This window comes from Heliangelus exortis, chromosome Z (assembly GCF_036169615.1).
Source record: "Heliangelus exortis chromosome Z, bHelExo1.hap1, whole genome shotgun sequence".
In the NCBI taxonomy this organism is placed as follows: domain Eukaryota; kingdom Metazoa; phylum Chordata; class Aves; order Apodiformes; family Trochilidae; genus Heliangelus; species Heliangelus exortis.
This window is the reverse complement of record NC_092454.1, coordinates 9,834,512-9,852,011: the sequence shown is the minus strand read 5'-3', so window position 1 is coordinate 9,852,011 and position 17,500 is coordinate 9,834,512. Positions and strand designations below refer to the sequence as shown.

Sequence of the window (17,500 nt, the reverse complement as noted above, 5' to 3'; positions counted from 1 at the left end):
AACCCAGCCTGCAAATGCTCCAGTGGGTCTCATAGCACAGGAAACCCCATGCTGTTTTCTACCAGAGTTGGAGCTTGAAGACAGCAGAAGGGTAGGGACTCCCACCCAGGTATGCCACCCCACTGGGGATGTTACTTGGCCTCATATCACCAGAGATGGAAACAGGCAGGGTGGGGAAGGGACACTCCTGGAGAGCCAGAGGCACTGCTCTTAACCTGCTTTTGTCCTGATCATCTAGGGATCATGGTCAAAAGGACAGCACAGACAGATCTACCTGCCCTGCCTACTCCCAGCACACTGCAGCTTTGAACAAAGAGAAGAGAGCTTTCCCCTTGACCCAAAGAATCAATGAGGCTAAAAGGACCCCTGAGATCAACAAGTCCAGCCTATCACCTAACACCACCTCATCAGCTGTTCTGTGGCACTGAGTGCCACATCCAGTCTCTCCTTAAACACCTCCAGGGATGGTGACTCCACCACTTCCCTGGGCAGCCCATTGCATTGCCTGATCACCCTCTCTGTGAGGATGTGCTTCCTGATACCCAACCTAAACCTCTGCTGGCACAGCTTCAGGCCCCAAAACACATTTATTTTGTGTTTCAGGCACCATCAGCTCTTACATGTAAGATCATGAAATGGTCTAAGCCTTACAAGAACATGCCAATTAGATGCTCACAAGCCCACACTCAGCAGAAGGTCAAGTGTGTGCCATGCTGTCTTGCCAGCATTCAGCTGTGTGCTTTCCACATCAATCAGGCTCCTCCAGAGGGGTGGCTTTTGAGGAGGGCTTACAACAGCATCCATCTTTTTGCTGTTATGATGCATGAGGAATTGGCTTACAACTGGGTAGGGAAGAGAGCGAGGGGGGGGGCAGAAATAAAAGTTGATTTTTTTTGTTTTAGACAGTCAGGCCAGACATGTAACAGCTTCCCAACTTGGAGTAATTTTGATCGAGCCAGCCCCCTCTCTGCTGAGTTCTGGCAGGAGACAGGCACAAAGCACCAATTAAACAAAGATGAGTTATGCTTTTTCTGTCAAGGAAAAGAGAAAAAAAAAGGGGGGGGAGGGGGGGAAGATGATATGAAGAGCAGGGGGAGAAAAAAAAGAAAAAAGAAAAAAAAAAACCCAGAAAAAAAAACCTAGCCCTGGAGTAATTTTGCTTTCAAAACAAGCTGTCAAGGCAGCCCTTTCTCCTCCCATCTTCCACAGAGGAAGAGCAAGAGAGCACCCACACACTGGACTTGTGGCATCAGTTGTCAGACCACACCATCAGAGCCATGCCCTCACTTTGCCTTGGGCATCTGTCACAGCCTGTGACAGGGAACCAGAGCAGCAGATTCCTGGTGAAGATGGGCTGAGTGCAAGCCCCACCAGCTCTGCTGATGAGAATCCCCACTTATGGGCCATTAGGCTGGGAAAACACACAAACCCCCAGAGCAGTAAGGGCTCCATGCAATAGCTCTTCTGCCCACACCTGCAGTTTAATTATTTTCCCATGGCAGGACACACTCACAACTGGCACGAACATGCAAACATTTCCCCTTCTGCCATACAGGTTGCCAGGTCTGAAGTCTCCTTGCACAGCTTCTCCTGGCTCATGGCCAAGCTCAGGACAGTGAGCTGAGAGCTTCCCTGATATATATATATATATAAAATGGGATGAGGTTCAACAAGGCCAAGTGCCGGGTCCTGCACTTTGACCACAACAACCCCATGGGGAGCTCCAGGCTGGGCACAGAGTGGTTGGAGAGCAGCCAGGCAGAAAGGGACCTGGGAGTCTGGATTGACAGGAAGCTGAACATGAGCCAGCAGTGTGCCCAGGTGGCCAAGAAGGCCAATGGCATCCTGGCCTCTATCAGGAACAGTGTGGCCAGCAGGTCCAGGGAAGGGATTCTTCCCATGGACTCAGCCCTGGTGAGGCCACACCTCGAGTCCTGTGTCCAGTTCTGGGCCCCTCAGTTCAGGAAGGATATCGAGGTCCTGGAGCAGGTCCAAAGGAGGGCAACCAGGCTGGTGAAAGGACTCGAGCACAGACCCTATGAAGAGAGGCTGAGGGAGCTGGGGCTGTTCAGCCTGGAGAAGAGGAGGCTCAGGGGAGACCTCATCACTCTCTACAACTCCCTGAAAGGAGGTTGTAGCCAAGTGGGGGTTGGTCTCTTTTCCTAGATGACTTTCAACAAGACAAGAGGGCACGGTCTTAAGTTGTGCCAGGGGAAGTTTAGGTTAGATATTAGAAAGAATTTCTTTACTGAGAGGGTGATCAGACATTGGAATGGGCTGCCCCGGGAAGTGGTGGACTCTCCGTCCCTGGAGGTTTTTAAGAAGAGACTGGATGTGGCACTCAGTGCCATGGGCTGGGAACTGCAGCGGTAGTGGATCAAGGGTTGGACTTGATGATCTCTGAGGTCCCTTCCAACTCAGCCAATTCTATGATTCTATATTAGGGGGAGGGGGGGAGGGGGGGGCGCAGAGATTTTAGCCGGCCACAAACACCAACCCCAGCTTTAAGACCCTATTCACTTCCTCAGCAGAAACCCGTTTGCACAGCCCATTAGTACTGGTAAGGGCATGAGCTTCACTCCCACCTATTCATCCCTGAGCTCTCTAAAAGCAGCAGCTGATTACTGCAAAAAAGCCACGCCCGGGAGCCAACAACCCACCCTCATTTCAACAGGGTGGGACTCGGGCTGACCAAGCAGGGGATACTCCTCTGCCGCATTAGCACGGAACAACGTGCAGCCTACTTTTGCTGGTCCGGATCCATCCCACAATGAAGCAGAGCTGATGAGGAGGAGGGAAGCAGCATCTCTGCCGGGTTAGGTCTGCTCAGGCTGGCGGAACACACTCCCAGCTCGCTAAGCGAGTGCCCTGCTCATTAGCATAGGGTCACTCAGCTGCAGCGGGGCACAAGCACCACTTGGCTATTGCAACACCACTCACGTTCACTGCTGTGGAAGTGTTGAATTTCCTTTAAGAGCTCTGAAGCCCTCGGTTTGGATTTAAGAGAGAAAGGGGGAAGAAAAAAAAAAAAAAAAAAAACAAACAAAAAGAAAAAACAGACCACAACACCAAAAACCTAACAAAGAATTGCAGGATCTGTGTAAACATACCAGAGGAAAAAAGAAAGGGAATCTTTGAGCCTCTTGACCTTGACAATGTCCTTATAATTAAAAGACTATTTATTTTCAGTTAAACCCCAACTACTGAACAGGCAGTGTTAAGATGTGTTTTTTTCTGAGCAGGTGATTATCCTGCCCAACTAATCTAATGGCAATTATCAAGAGGCTACTGACCTCCTGCTACACACACTAAATAATGCACAAAGCTTCAGGATCAGACAGGCAAATCATAACCCTGCCTTATCTTATCACTTTCTATACAGCTCCAGGCTTGTTCCACCCATGTTAGCCAAATGCTATCTAAGTGATAACCACAGCAGAGCCAGCCCCAAGAACTATACAGCAACAACTTAGCTCCATAAGATTTTTGTTTGTTTTTTTTTAAGAAGCCCAGAGCTGCAGCAACAGATACATTTGGTCTTTAAGCCAGTGTCTGGCTCCTGAGCTTGTAGCATGAAGTCGTGGTCCCCTTGCACTGGGCTTTGCGAAAAGCAGCATTGTCCTGCTCCTTTGATGAAGGGTACAAGGAAGGTGAAGTCTACAAAAGGGATGTACAAAGGGCCTCATTACTCCAAATAGGAAAAGCCACCCATTCTACTCCTTCCCATCAGGACGCTCCCTGTTTCTGCTTCCTCCTGCAAAAAAGGTTACACACCCCCTTTGGATGTGCACAGCAGAACTAGGGCAGAGCAAGAGGACACAACACCAGGGATGCTCCATCACCAGCTCAGCCGGAGGGGGGGGGGGGGGGGGGGGGGGGAGTGTGGATGTCTGTAGTAATCCTGTCCCATTTACTGCTAATTCCCCTCTCCTTGAGGGGAGATAAAACAGCAACAGCGGCAGTGGGAAGAGATAAAAGCTACAACGAGCAATTAAGGAAGCCAGACCTGAGCAAGGAGCCACAAAACCAAAAAACCCCAAACAAACAAAAATCCAACAAAAACCAACCAACTAAAAAACCCAACTCCGCCCCCCCTCCTCCCCCCCCCAAAAAAAAGACCAAAAAAACCCCAACAAAACAAAACCATCACGCACTCCTCACACAGCTTCAGTTTGAGTAGCACACACAGCTAGAGAAATAAATTGCATAGGAGTGAGCTGAAGCCTAAAATAAGTTAATAAGTTTCCACTTGGGAAACTACAGAGAGCTACAGAAAATCACTTAAGTGACAATGTGATTATTTTTTATTCCCTCCCTCAACAGGCATCTCCAGCGACACCACCACGGAGAACACTCCTCTTACCCAGTCTGGCTTCATAGCCTCACCCTTCCACTCTTATTTCCTTCAGACCTCCCCCCAGCACAGGACCTCCCATCTTACCTCCCTTCTCTTTGGTCACCGATGCAAACAGGAGCTTCTCCACGTATCCCCTGCAAACTCCTGCCAGCCCCAGCAGCCTGCCCCTGCCCTGCAGCCCTTCCCTTCCTACAGAGCTCACCCCACCCCCAAAACACCTGATCTATCCTCCCTCTCCAGCTATCATGGGACTTTTCTACAGCTTGGGAGGTGCTAAGCAAAGCACAGGTGGGAAGTACTTCTCATTTTAAAAACGTCCGATTCCTCCCCTTTCGCAAACTTTTAGAAGCTTCCTCTAAAGTGAGCAGAAAACGAAACAAAACAACACACACACACACACACAAAAAAAAAAAAAAAAACCAAAAAAAAAAAAAAAAAAAAAACCAAACAAAAAACCACAACCACAAAACCAAACCCAAAAAACCAAACACACACCAAAGCAAACAAACCCAACCAACCAACCCACAAAAAAACCCAAGACCAAAACAAACCAACCAAAACCAAAACCAAACCAAACAAACAAAAAAACCACCAAAACCTAAGGTGGTTTTAGGCTTAACAGAAAACTGAGCAAGAGAAATCAGAAAAAGACAGGCAGGAAATAGCACAAGATTCAGCTTTGGGAAAATACCAGCTAACACATGCAAGGAGAATGATCCATAGCAGAGATATTCAATGGGAAGCAGAAATCTGGGAAAAATTAATGTCCATAGCAGCAATTGGCAAGGGGGGGGGGGGGGGGGGGAGGAGAGGGGGGGGGAGGATGGAATGATGAGCAAACAAGGCTTTGAAACTGAGCATTACCATGGCAGAGTTTCTACCTTGGGCAGATTCCACTTCTGTAGAATGAAGGAGATGCTGCCTTGCTGCTCTGTGGAAACAGCTGTGCCCAAGGGTGCCTTCAGAGAGATGCTGGTGGGCACTAAGGAGCCCGGTCACACCATCTGGACATGGTACAGCAAAAGGGTTAATGGCAAAAGGGCTCAGCAGAAGGACAAGGGCTCAGCAGAAGGACAAGTCCTTTGTTTTTTCTCCCTTCCTTTAATTTTTAGAAAGTTGTCTAAGCTACTTCGGGAAAAAAAAGTAAGAACCATAATTAAATCCCTCCATCTCCTAGCCTGGGTGATAGGAGGAACCTCAGGCTTCTGGTCCTTGAAGCCAACACTCTAATTGCTTGTGTCACAGCCTTACTCCATCCACATGCACTGACTCTGCCCTTAAAAGCCAAGTTGCGGGTCAGTTCGTGTCTCTGCTGTCAAACAGCTGCTTGGTGTCCTCCACAGGCATGGCAGTGAGTGCTGGGGTTGCAAAAGGGTCATCAGTTGGGTTAAACTGGCATCACCTCACTGAATATTTGGTATCCTCTGAACTGCCATCCCTCCTGGAAAATGCTGCTCAGGCAGCTCCCAACAGGCAGGGTCTGGTGGGCATAAAGTGAGAGCTTGGAAAAAGCCAGTGAAATACAACTGCCCCAGGACTACCTTTATCATTAGGCCTCATCTGGGAGGTGGCTTGCAGAAGAGAAAGGGGTGGATTTAAAACCATTAGTGCACAAAGCCCTCAAAAAATGCTCTGAGGACCAAAGCTGGCTCCTGTAACCAAGGGACATCTCTAGCTCCAGTGCCTGCAGCCATCTCTGGCTCTATGCACTGACTGCTCCAGAGCAGAGGTGACACCATCCCTTTTTTTTTTCTGGGAAACAGGCACTGAATCCAGCAAGATCTCCTCCCAACTCACACGGTGGCAGAAGGTTGCGACTGCCTGGGAAGGACTATGACACAACAGAGCTTGCAAATTCATGTTCTGGGGAGGTTTCTCTGCTCCCCAAGCTGACTTCCAGCTGGAGACACATGCCTGTGCTTGTCCCCAAGGCAGACAACTGCAGCAGAGGCATCTCCTGGTGCCACTCCCTGCCAGCAGGGCATAGCAAAGTGATAGAGTGACAGCCTCTGGGGACAAGAGGGCAATGTACTCACCACACACAGACAAGTGCTTGCCTTCCTTGCTGAAACCCAGCAGGTGAGCCACTGATCAGTGTTGCTCCTTGGGTTGCTCCTTGGGCAGACACACAGCCTGCTGGGGCTCTGCTGAGAACCCACCAGCTCATTGCATGAGTACCTGCCACCAAGATCTAGGTCAGAGGGAGGCTTGAGGAAGAGGAAGGGATTATATTGCCCTCTCCATAGAATTACAGAATAGGTTGACAAGGACCTTAAAGACCATCTAGTTCCAATCCCCCTGCCAAGAGCAGGCACCTACCAGCACATCTTTTCCAGTGCAAGCCCTGGTTCCTGCTGCTGTTGAACACCCAGTGCCAGCTGGTTCTAGAATAGCCTAACCAGCAGGTAAAAGGACAGGTGAAATCTGTTTTTCTTCACACACCCACAAGCTGAGCTCTTGCTCCACCCCCCACACCTTACTGTCAGTGACAGGAGAGGCAGGAAGAACCCAGCTGGACTGCTCCAAGGCAAGGATGGACCAGAGTGAGCTGCTGCAGGGCCAGCACTTAGGAGAAAAGCATCTTCAGCTTGACAAATCAGCAAATTTGATCTGGAACTGGCAAGAATAAATGTAAAGCCTTTAAATGTCATCTCAGGGGTTTAGCTGCCAGAAGAACTAGAGACAGACAGATAAGCACACAGCACTGCACAGAGAGCTGGATGCCCTGGTCTGGTCTATGCAGAGTATTTACTAATGTGTCCTGCAGCTGGCATGAGCTGTCAGCAACTCAAGAAAGCTGGTTTTCTGCCACCAGCTCTGCTCTGGGACCTCCAGGAAATCCCAAAGCCACTCCAGGTTTCAGTTTCCTCTCTTTGCAGGCAATGATGCTTCCCTGCAGCCCCAGGTCACAGCAAGGTTAAAGGCTGACCCTGGTGAGGTACCTGGCAATGGTAATGTGCAAGCAGCCTTAAGGAACCCTCCAAGCTGAAATGCAGATATGCAATAACCTAAACCTCTTCTTTGGTTCTCAGTTCCAAGCACAGGTCAGAGCATCCCAATTCCTCATTATGAGGGGGAACGTTGAAATCATCAACCAACCTCCCTTGCCATTGACACCTTCATCTTGGGCAAGTCATATCATCTTCTGCTTTTACCAGCCCTGGAGAGATAGCAAGCCCATCAGTTCATGACTGGCTCTTCACTGTGCCTAAGGAAACCCTCCTTGGAAAAAATAGCATTGTTGGCCTGGCTGGAGGTAAAGACGTGCCAAAACTAGGAAGCACAGATACTGCACACCCTTGAAGTCTGGGACTGACCATGGCTGCTCCAGGAGTTATTCTTCATCCTTTTCAGAGGAGTAAGCAAAGAGGATGAACTTGGAATTCACCAATCCAAAGCAAAGAGGGCTTGGGGCAGCAGATTTGTCTGTACAGCAAAAAGCACTGGGCAGAAGAGGGATACAGAGTATCAGTGATCTCCCTCTGAGTCCCTGTCCCAAGGGAAGCCCCAAGCCCCCCTGTCTCAACGAGCCCCAAGAACTTCATGTGTCTCAGCATTGCTGGGAGAAGCCAGTAAACACCAAACTGGAGCCCAGCAAGCAGGGTGCATGGATGGGAAGTGGTTAGTGGCAATCCACTAGTTAGTGGTTAACTCCAATCATAGAAAAAAAAAGGAGCCCCCAAAATGTTCTGGGTATTGACTACTACAGAAATGTCCAATCAAAAAGGCAAAGGGTTTCTGCCAGGTGGCAGAGGACACCTGTGGCACAGCCAAAGATACCACCTACCCAATATGCTCCCTCTGGCACAGATTTCAGTATTAGCCAGTGCTCTGTGCCCTGTCACAACACTTACTTTCACACACAAAATGAAAAGTAGACTTGCCAACATACCCAATGGGCCTGTCAAACTAATCGTGTTAGGAGGACTGGAAACACACCATCAGCAGGAGCCATCCCCTGCTCCATAGCCCTTGAAGAAATCATGAGCCCAGGAGATGGAAAAGCCTCTGTTGTTCCCGGAACCAGGTCAATAAAAGCACAGACAACTCCATCCAGAGAGAGAGAGAAAGAGAGAGAGAGAGAGACTTTTTTGTGTGTGAATCACAAGAGAGAGCAGCTTCAGCTCCCCCGGCTGAAAATAGGTGAGCAGGCACAAAGAGCCAGCATGGAAATGTGTCTGTGCAACACGTGTGGGGAATTGGCTGCCCTGCACATGTCCAGGGCATGGGGTGAGAGGAAACTGCTCCAAACTGCTGCACTGGAGAGCTGTGAAACACAGTCTTGGGTGTGACTTCTCCCCTCCTCCTTTCCCCCCAAAAAAGCTGGGTTCCCAAATCAAATGGCCTCACACCGATACAGGCGTTCAGCGTGCTGGGGAAAGAGAGCAGGCAAAGCAAAGATTTCAAAGCAGAGCAATCCCAGGTGGCTTTGAAGGTCTTCATATTCAGGGAACAAGAATCACACGCCTTTTGGGGAATAAAAAAAAATCTGACATGTATTTCATCTGGAACAAAACCATCCCCTCCCTGAATCCATAGTTATTTGTAGGTATACCTGTACTGTAACATAGTTATTTCTAGAACTCTTTGCTAAGTGAGAAGCCCAGAGGACTGTATGGAGCTTTTTTTGATCAAATCTCAGAGCAGCAGCAGCATTTTGTTCTATCTCCTTCTTTTTAATGTATTTATTTTTCAAGCCCTTAGCTCAGATGCACAGCAGAGGGTAAATCACACATTGGCAAAGTCTGGCACAGGCTGCCTGCCCTTCGTATCCCAGAACCACGGCTGAACGACAGGAGAGGATGTGTCCTTATTATCACCAGCATTCTTTTAGGACACTGACAAAAGGACCACAGTGCAGAGAGTGTACCTATATTCCTAGCAGACACAAGCTTCTTTATTAAATGTAGTATTGCCTGCTCCTGGCCCTAAGGAACCCTGCCCAGCCTGCCTTCCCCAAGCATGCCAGCAGCAGCAGCAGATCCCTGCTTCTGTATTACTTGGAAATCTCCAGCAAGGGGAACTTTAAACCTCTCACAGATGACCCCATGCAGCATGCAATAGCTGCTGTAACTGCAGGGGATTTGGGCAGGGATCAGCCTGGCTCATCCTCAGGTCTGGTGCTGTATGTTTGCAAAGCAGGTAGCAATAAGATGCCTAGATGGTCACCCTAAAAAATGTTATTTCTGGAGCAAAGAAGATCAAAATTTCTGTAGCAAAAAGCAGTCAAAACCAGCTACCTTCTCTACCTCCCTTTCACCTATAGCATGGCACCCCAAAATGCAGTATTCCTTCTTGCAGCACTGGGGAGCCATGACAGTAGCATGGAGGAGGGATAGCCAGGTGGGTATCTGAGTGGGTCATCCCCACATGGCCATGACAAGGTCCTACAAGTTCCTACACCCCGTCTCCAAGTTATTCTCACCTGTGGTCCAGAGACTGGGAAAGCCATTAGAGACCACTAGAATCAGGAAAATACCAGGCTGCAACTTTGTGAATCAAATGCATTCACTGGCTTAACACCCACATAATTAAAAGCAGGTGCATCCTTCAGTAATAGATGGTACTGGGATGTGACTGGCTGTGTGTTTGCCTTAGAGGTACTGTGATACTACCTACAAAGCAAAGCTGGTCACCAGTCCCTCTGAAGAGCAAGGCTTCTCACAACACTGACAAAACACACAGTTGGCCCTGCCTTGCCCCAAGGATCTCCTTTTCCCATCAAAACCCAAGGAGCAGTAGCTTCTTCCTCCCAAGGAGATATGGGGACATCCACTGATACTTCCAGAGCTGAACATCACCCGCAGGGGATATTTGGGTACTGAGGGACTCGATCAAAACCCCATTCAGGGGGGTTCTGACAGCAGTGGGGATCTCAGCCCTCACAAAGGAGAGAATGCTTTTACTCACTGGTGCTGGGAATGACAACCAGCACTGTCCTGCATGTTCATCCGCCAGCCTGCTCCCCATTTCCACCTGGTCACTTGTACTGGCTTCTCCTCACTGGCTGTGGGGAATGGGCAGCCCATACTATCTTCTCCTTGCTGGGAGGAGTGAATTGACTCAATAAATACCATTTGATTTGGTGGATAAAAAGCAGGGAGTGAGAGCAGCCCTGGAGTAGCCCCCAGTCCCTTCTCTCAGAGGTGGACCAACCACCCCACCACCTCCATTGGGGTCATCAAAGGTCCAGGTTTGCAAGTCACCAGGGCAAAGCCTCTCCAGCAGCCTCTCCCCCATACCCAGCATTTTTTGTCCTGCTTCCCCTGCCAGGTTCCCCCTCTCACAGGGTGTGTTGCATAGTATTTAAATGCAACCAGGTCCAGGCAAGCCAGATTTCAGTTGATCCTATGTCCCCTCTGTAAAGCAATGCTGAGAAGCATCACGATCCCTCCAACAGCTGCTGCACACACAGACACCACTCCAGTGCAGCATCATTTATGGCAAAGTCTTCCAGCCTCCCCCAAGCAGGGAGCAGCAGAAAGCAACCCTCCCTCACCCCCCCCACCCAGAGAAAACAGAGAGATTTCCCACAAAATGGGTACTAGTATTAATTCTTCCATCTGCTGCAGCTTTGCTTTCACTTTGTGACTTTATGAACATCATTTGATGCTGGCAGCAGCCTGGGAGGCCGTGGCAAGTCACCTGTAGGAAAGCAGCTTCCTTCAGCGTCCAGGCTGCCTCTCAGACAGAGGGTGGTAGTCCCAGCTGCGCATGGCCACGCTGCCCAGAGTGCTCACAGCCACGCCGCCAGACCAGCAGTGCCTCAAGAGGTCTTCGATGACATCTTTAGGGTGTCACGGCTAATTAGAGCCCTGACTATACCCTCTAATTAGGTAACACCTTCAGACAAATCACCCTCCCCTCTTCAAACCAGGTCACGCCTTCGGATACAATTCCTAATTGACTTGAAAGTAGACTCGGCACTTCTTCCCTTCCACTTCACAAGGCATCTCAAAATAAATAAACCCCTAGTCCTCACTGCTGGCTCAGAAAACAGCTGGGGAAATGCCCTCGCGTCCGCACTCGCATGGCCGGACACAAAACCTCCACCAAAGGCACAAAGCAAACACACTGTCGCAGCAGTGTCGTCCTCCTCTGATCTCTCATTTCTAACCATCCCAGTGCTACTTTTCAACAACAGTCAGCAAAGCCTTTCCTAGGAGAAAGGGAGTATTCGCGATGCGTCAGTGTCCTACTAAAAATATTGCCTGGGGGCATGGGAAAGAAGTCGTGCTCCAGCAAAGGAGCTCGGTATCTGGTGACAGAAGGTGTTGGGAAAACTAACCATTTAGAAATTAAATATGCCCATGTCACCAAGCATCAGCATTTCAATCCAGAAAGTTGACTTTTGTTTTCATTAAGCTATCCATAAATTGAAACTATCTGAATGTTTTCAGTTAACCACTAGCTTAAAATAAGTAGATAGGGGGAAAAAAACCCAAAACAACCCACCGTCATAACTGCAAACATGCTGAACAAAAATTATCAAGATTCATAGAAGATAAATATTGAGTCCTTCGAAGCCTGTTATGAGAACAATGTCTCTTTATTTGCTTTTCACAAGGTTTGTTATAACAAGGGAGAGAGGCTCCAGTATACAGCATTTTAATACACGTACATGCATTCACAGCTGGAATAATAGCTTTTAAGCACAGACAACGATTTCACAGCTGAATGTATGCAGAAATGCATAAACACACCTACAGAAACAAATTATTTTCACCCTACCCGGCTATACACATACACACATATATATACGTACACACAAAAATCCCCACCATGTTTCACATCGACCTGAATCACTCATTACATCAAAGTTTCTAAAGTTTCTGCTGCTTTAGGAAAACATGACCCTGAGGAGACATCACACAAGAACTTAACATCCAGCAGAAAATGAAACCCATAACATGCTTTATCTTGAAAGCCAACCCCAAATCTAACTTAAGCCCTGCTCTGGACGGTGCCTCTGGAGAGGCATTAAAACCATGCTAGGTGTTTTCCTGGATTTCCCAAATACCCCCAGAGACTTCCTGGCACTCTGGCTGAATCCATCTTCTCTTTGCTCTGGAGATGTTTCCAGTTGAGTGCTCCCATCACTTACTCTTGCTGCATCCACGGACACAGGGATCCAGCAGAGCAGTGTCCGGAGTGCCCTCGCCACAGGACGAGTAACCCGGGGCAGCCCTTGGGGTTTAGCGCTCGGATTCTAACAAAATGAGCAAGGGGATGTTGTATGGGGCTTGAAGGGTCAAGAGCAGCTTTTGCATCTTTCCTCCTCATCCCCGGCAAAGGGATTCCAGCAGATCTCGTGCCCCCTAGTGTCATCCTGGCGAACGGATCGGCACCAAGCACCGGCACCGGGTCCCAGCTGGCCCAAGCAGTGCCCGTACTTAAACCCCAGGAAGGCTGCCACCGTGCCCTGCAGCACAATTCAGTGACATTTCCAACAGTTCAGGTGCTCCCTGGCCCTCCCTCCAGCACCTCTGGGGCAGCAGCAGCCCTCCCCCCCCAAGGTGTCCCCATGCCCAGCACAGTGCCACCTCCCCTATGCTCCTGCAGAGCCTCAGCAAGATCTTGCCCCACCAGCAGATAGCCCGAGTACTGTCCCTGGCCAGGGGCCAAGAGGAGGAGGCAGAGAGGTGGTGGACGCTTTCCAGAATACAACTCCTCCTAAAAATAGATGGTCTGTGCCCTTCCAGCTAATGGGAATGCTTGGTGCTAGGAATGCAGGGTTTGGGATGAGAAAACCCCCAAAACACCACTGCCTTTGCACAAAGTCCCCTTCCATTCCCTGTAAGGGCACCTGTAGCATCGAGCTCTGGCTACCAACAAGAGAAGCAGTGAAAAAAAACAGCTCAGAACCCAGCACCCTGGCCTGCCAGCCTGCTCTGACCGAGAAACAAATTCCAGTATCTCCTGGTAAAATACCTGTGCTGGCTGCACCCCTAATGGGTATGACTGCAACCAGAGCATACACCAAAAGCGCCTGAACAAAAGGCATGTGCTGGACAAGGAACACCAGAAATATGTGTTGATCCTGTGCATGTGCCTCAGTTTCCCCATCTGTCCAGCAGCCCTGACGCAGCTTGCCCACTCTAATTTTGCATATCCCTCCTCATTCCACTTTTAGCTTTCAGAGAGAGATGTACCCCAGAACAGCACCATCCCCTTCCAGCATGTGCCAGCAGCATGCAACCAAACCTCGGCAACTCATGGCCAAAATTTGGAGGAATTCTCCTCAGGGTCTGACCTGCGTATGCTGCTTTCTTCTGCAACACTGAGCAGGGACTATAGCTTAGAATAATGGGGAAGTAACTCAGTTCAGTGCTGACAAAGCATCACAAGCCACAGCGGGGTGGGAGGGGAGGAGGTGTCCTTCCCTCAGGCTGCCATGCCTGGTATACATCATGTTTAGGGCCAGGCATACGTCACCAATACAAAATGGACAAATTGGAGGGATTTCAGAAAAAACAGTGACAAAAATGATCAGGAGGCAGGAGGGATTGATTTACAAGGGGAGATTAAAAGAGCTGTGATCAGTCTAGCTGGGCTGGGCAAGTAGTGACAGAAGCAGCCAGATGCTAATCTGCAAATGGGATGAAAACGATATAGGAAGGAATAATTTAGCATCTTCAGCAGTAATGGGATGAAATTATGGCAAACTCCATGCCGAGTAGGTAGGTAAAAAAAAGAAAACACATAACCAAACAACCCACAACCCCAAACTTTTTTTCCTAGTTGCATGCGACTGTATCAAAACAAAGTCCCTGAAAATCTTTCTGCTTAGGAGAAGGACACTTGGGAGCAACCATGCTAAGAAGGTGCCTAAGAAGGTGCATACACACACACACACACACACACACACACACAGAGCCCCTTTCCACCTCCGGTTCACACTCAGGAAAGCAGCAGGGCCTCTACATTAACCCGAGAGAATGGAGGCTTCACAGTTGCCAGGAAAGCAGCAGAGAGCAAAGGCTAAAGCCACCGGGAGGGGTGGGAGGGTCCCCGCCGAAGGATGGCTTTGCACTCCTAGGTCTTCTCACGGAAAAGGTGCTGAGACGTTTTCCTGCAAAGTCGCAGGAGTGAGCTCAGCTGCGAGCACTCAGATATTTACACACAAGCAGCACATTACTCAGCAACTCCCATTTGTCAGGCGTAATGGCAGCGACAGCGATAACAAACGACAGAGCCGAGATAGGCTCCCCAGATGCACACCCAGCCCCAGCCTGAGCTGGACCAGGATGCATTCCTACAGCTTGCTGGGGAATTAATTGAGAGTAGCTGGGACGAGGGGCTCACACCCACAAAAGTCCTGCTGCCAGCTTCAGAGACTCGGCCACGTCTCCGAAAACTGAGCTCTGGCTGCTCAGAACTATTTGTATGTGTATGAGCATCACAATCTTTGTGGGTCCGAGAGCCACCAGGGCTTCTTTCTTCCCAAGTCCAGGAGTTACTGAGTGCCTTCCATGGGGATGGGGACACAGCACCGTGGCAGGATCGGGTCCTCTCTGGGCAAATCAGACCAAAGATCACGCACGATCATCAGATCATGGCTTGGCCTGTTCTGGCAACAGGCTCTGATGAAGTTACCCTAAAGCATTGTTGCAAAAAAGTCTGCCACGCACGGGGCTCTCATTTCCAAAGCACAGCCCCACAAGAGTCCACCCCCCCCCCAGCAAGCCTCAGCAAGCTCCGGTCCCAGGACCGGGTTCCAGAGAAGATGCCCGGTCGGACACGAGCATCCTTCGCACATCTTCAGCGATCACGGCATAACCCTACCTCCTCAGAGAGGGGCAGGGAGAGAGGAATAAGAACGGCTGTTCCCACGCATTTGCACATTTTGCAGGAAGCATTTAGTGTCTCTGCCTCGCTGCCTGCACTCACAGCCGGCAGGACCGGCAGCGGCGTGTGCAGGTCCTGTCCCTCATGGATCTGAACAACGCGTGTGCACGGAGAGGGGGGCATGTTCAGAGTTAAATTAGCAAAATCCTAGCAGAATTCGGCGAGTCCCTGAGCAAAAAGGAGTTCAAGGAAAGGACCTCCTGTACAGTCCCATAAATTGAAACACAAAGAGATGTGAAAAAGATACCAAATAGCTTTGGCAGCAAAACCCTATCTGCAACCTGTGCCCTGTACAGACCCTACACGTGTCTAAGCACGGGATGGAGAAGAAAGGAGCTTTCTAAGAGGGAGAAGTACCAGTCTTTATCCCCCCAAAAAAGTTTAGTGGAATAAGAAAGAAACAGCTGCCAGAGAAGCCAGGGAAGTCAAAACATGCAAACCAGGTTCTGCCCTCAGTGAAGGCAGCACAAATTAGCTCACACGCTGCTTACTTAAGTAAGAGTCCCGATCCGGTTTTAAGATTGCAGCGGGGGAAGTCACCAAGATCTGGAAATGTCAGGGAGTTTGTGCAGCAAAGGGATCGGTGTGTATTATGCAATTCTGGAAAGCAGCCCTCGTACTCGCGCTTGAGATGAACTGCTTAGCCCAAGGAAAGCAGATCCACAGAAGCGCCAAGCAGACGCTTTTCTTATAAAATCACACCCCACCCCCCCCCCCCCCCGCTAAAAATAAAATAAAATAAAATAATAATAATAAAACAATAATAATAATTAAAAAAAAAAAAAAAATCAGCACTACCACAAAGAGGAAAGGGCAGGAAAAGTTGCACCTTTGGAAAAACGAAGAAAAAGTCTGCTCTCCCGCCCAGGAAATCCACAGGCTCCGGTTTACAAAGAGCCACCCCGCAACCTCGGCTCCAGCCCTGCTCAAGGCAATGCAGCAGGCAGGAGGGATCATCCTTTTCCCAGCCCTTCAACCTGATACGGTTCCCAGCGGCCGATACGGTTCCCTGCTGGGAAAGGGGGTGTGGGTGGGTGGTGGAGGTCCCGCCGTGCCTCCCCTCCGCGGACCCACTGCCCTGGGGGGCTCGGGGACGCCCCCAACCCCGTGCCCCCCCATCCCTCCCGGAGGGCCGAGAAGGAAAGTAAGTTGCCCAAATTGTTTCCTGGTGGGCTTCGACCCTGCCCCAGCGCCGGCTGGGGGGGTGGGGGGGGGGAAAGAGGCGGACACGCGTGGGCGCGGTGGGGAAAGGTGCGGGAGGGAATGCCGAGGGAGGAGAGGGAAAGCTTTCCTGTTCCCCTCCCGCTCCCTCCCGCTTCCCTTTTCGCCTCCCTGAAAGGCAGCGGAGCTTCAGCGGCGGGTACTGGTGTCGCCTCCGGTGACCCCCGCACCCGCCCCCTCCACCGTCCCGCGGGTAAGAGGGGGGGGAGGTGGGTGGCGGGACACCCCGCACCACCCTCCGTTCCCGGCCACCCGGTACTCACGGCGCCTTCCTCGCCGCCGCTCCCGGCTCTACCCCATGCAACCACCGGCTGCTTCTGCACCGGCTCGGGGGCTATAAGCTCTTTTAAACTCCAGCACATAACCCATGTGACCGCAGAAGCCACTGGTAAGGAGCGCCGGGGAGCCAGCGATGAGCTCAGCCCGCACCCCCCGGCACAGCGCCGGGGACGCGCTCCCGGCCCCGCTGCGCGCATCCGCCCCACGCCCGCCCGCACACACACACACACATACACACACCCACACGTATCCACACACACACACGCATATACACACACATGAACTCACACACGCGTGGGCTGGCACGCACTCCCTGGCACACGCCCCTGAGGATAGGCAGCTTCCTCTCTTCCCCACCACCCCACGCGGATGCTGAGCCGGAGCGAGGTGCAAATGCACACTCGTGGAAGCACCATGCACGCACCCACACAGCACAGCCCCTGGCTGCGTGTCCAGGGGGCATGCTGCAAGACCCTCTCCTCCCCTCCCCTTCCATCACACCCAGCCCCCCTACTCCTCCGAAATGCAGACCCTATCGAAGGCAGCGGGCTGGCAGCCTCCCTGTGTGCACATGCACACTCACGCACGTCCTGCACACGCGGACAGATGCTCACACTGTCTTGCACAATACAGCCTCTGCACATCCCACCCCAGCCCTCATCAAGAGATGCAAGACCCTCATGGTGGCACTGCACTAACATTTCTGTGCACACTTCCATGCATATCCTCACCCAGGCTTCACTTGTGAGTGCCACACCCCCCTTCCTTGCACAAGCAACCTCTCGGAGCGCACAT

The 17,500-nt window shown here is 50.7% G+C and overlaps 1 protein-coding gene across 2 annotated transcripts in view; it reads right to left on the bottom strand.

Moving 5' to 3' along the window:
* CNTFR (ciliary neurotrophic factor receptor) overlaps positions 1-16,840 on the bottom strand; it is a 209,465-nt gene extending 192,625 nt beyond the window's left edge. The window contains exon 1 of one of the 2 annotated variants that reach the window (XM_071730239.1): positions 16,690-16,840. In XM_071730239.1, the coding sequence (XP_071586340.1) occupies positions 16,690-16,788 (99 nt within the window). In that variant the 5' untranslated portion in view covers positions 16,789-16,840. The remainder of the gene's footprint in view (positions 1-16,689) is intronic. The other variant, XM_071730240.1, reaches the window with a different exon arrangement.
* Between the last annotated feature and the right edge of the window lie 660 nt (positions 16,841-17,500).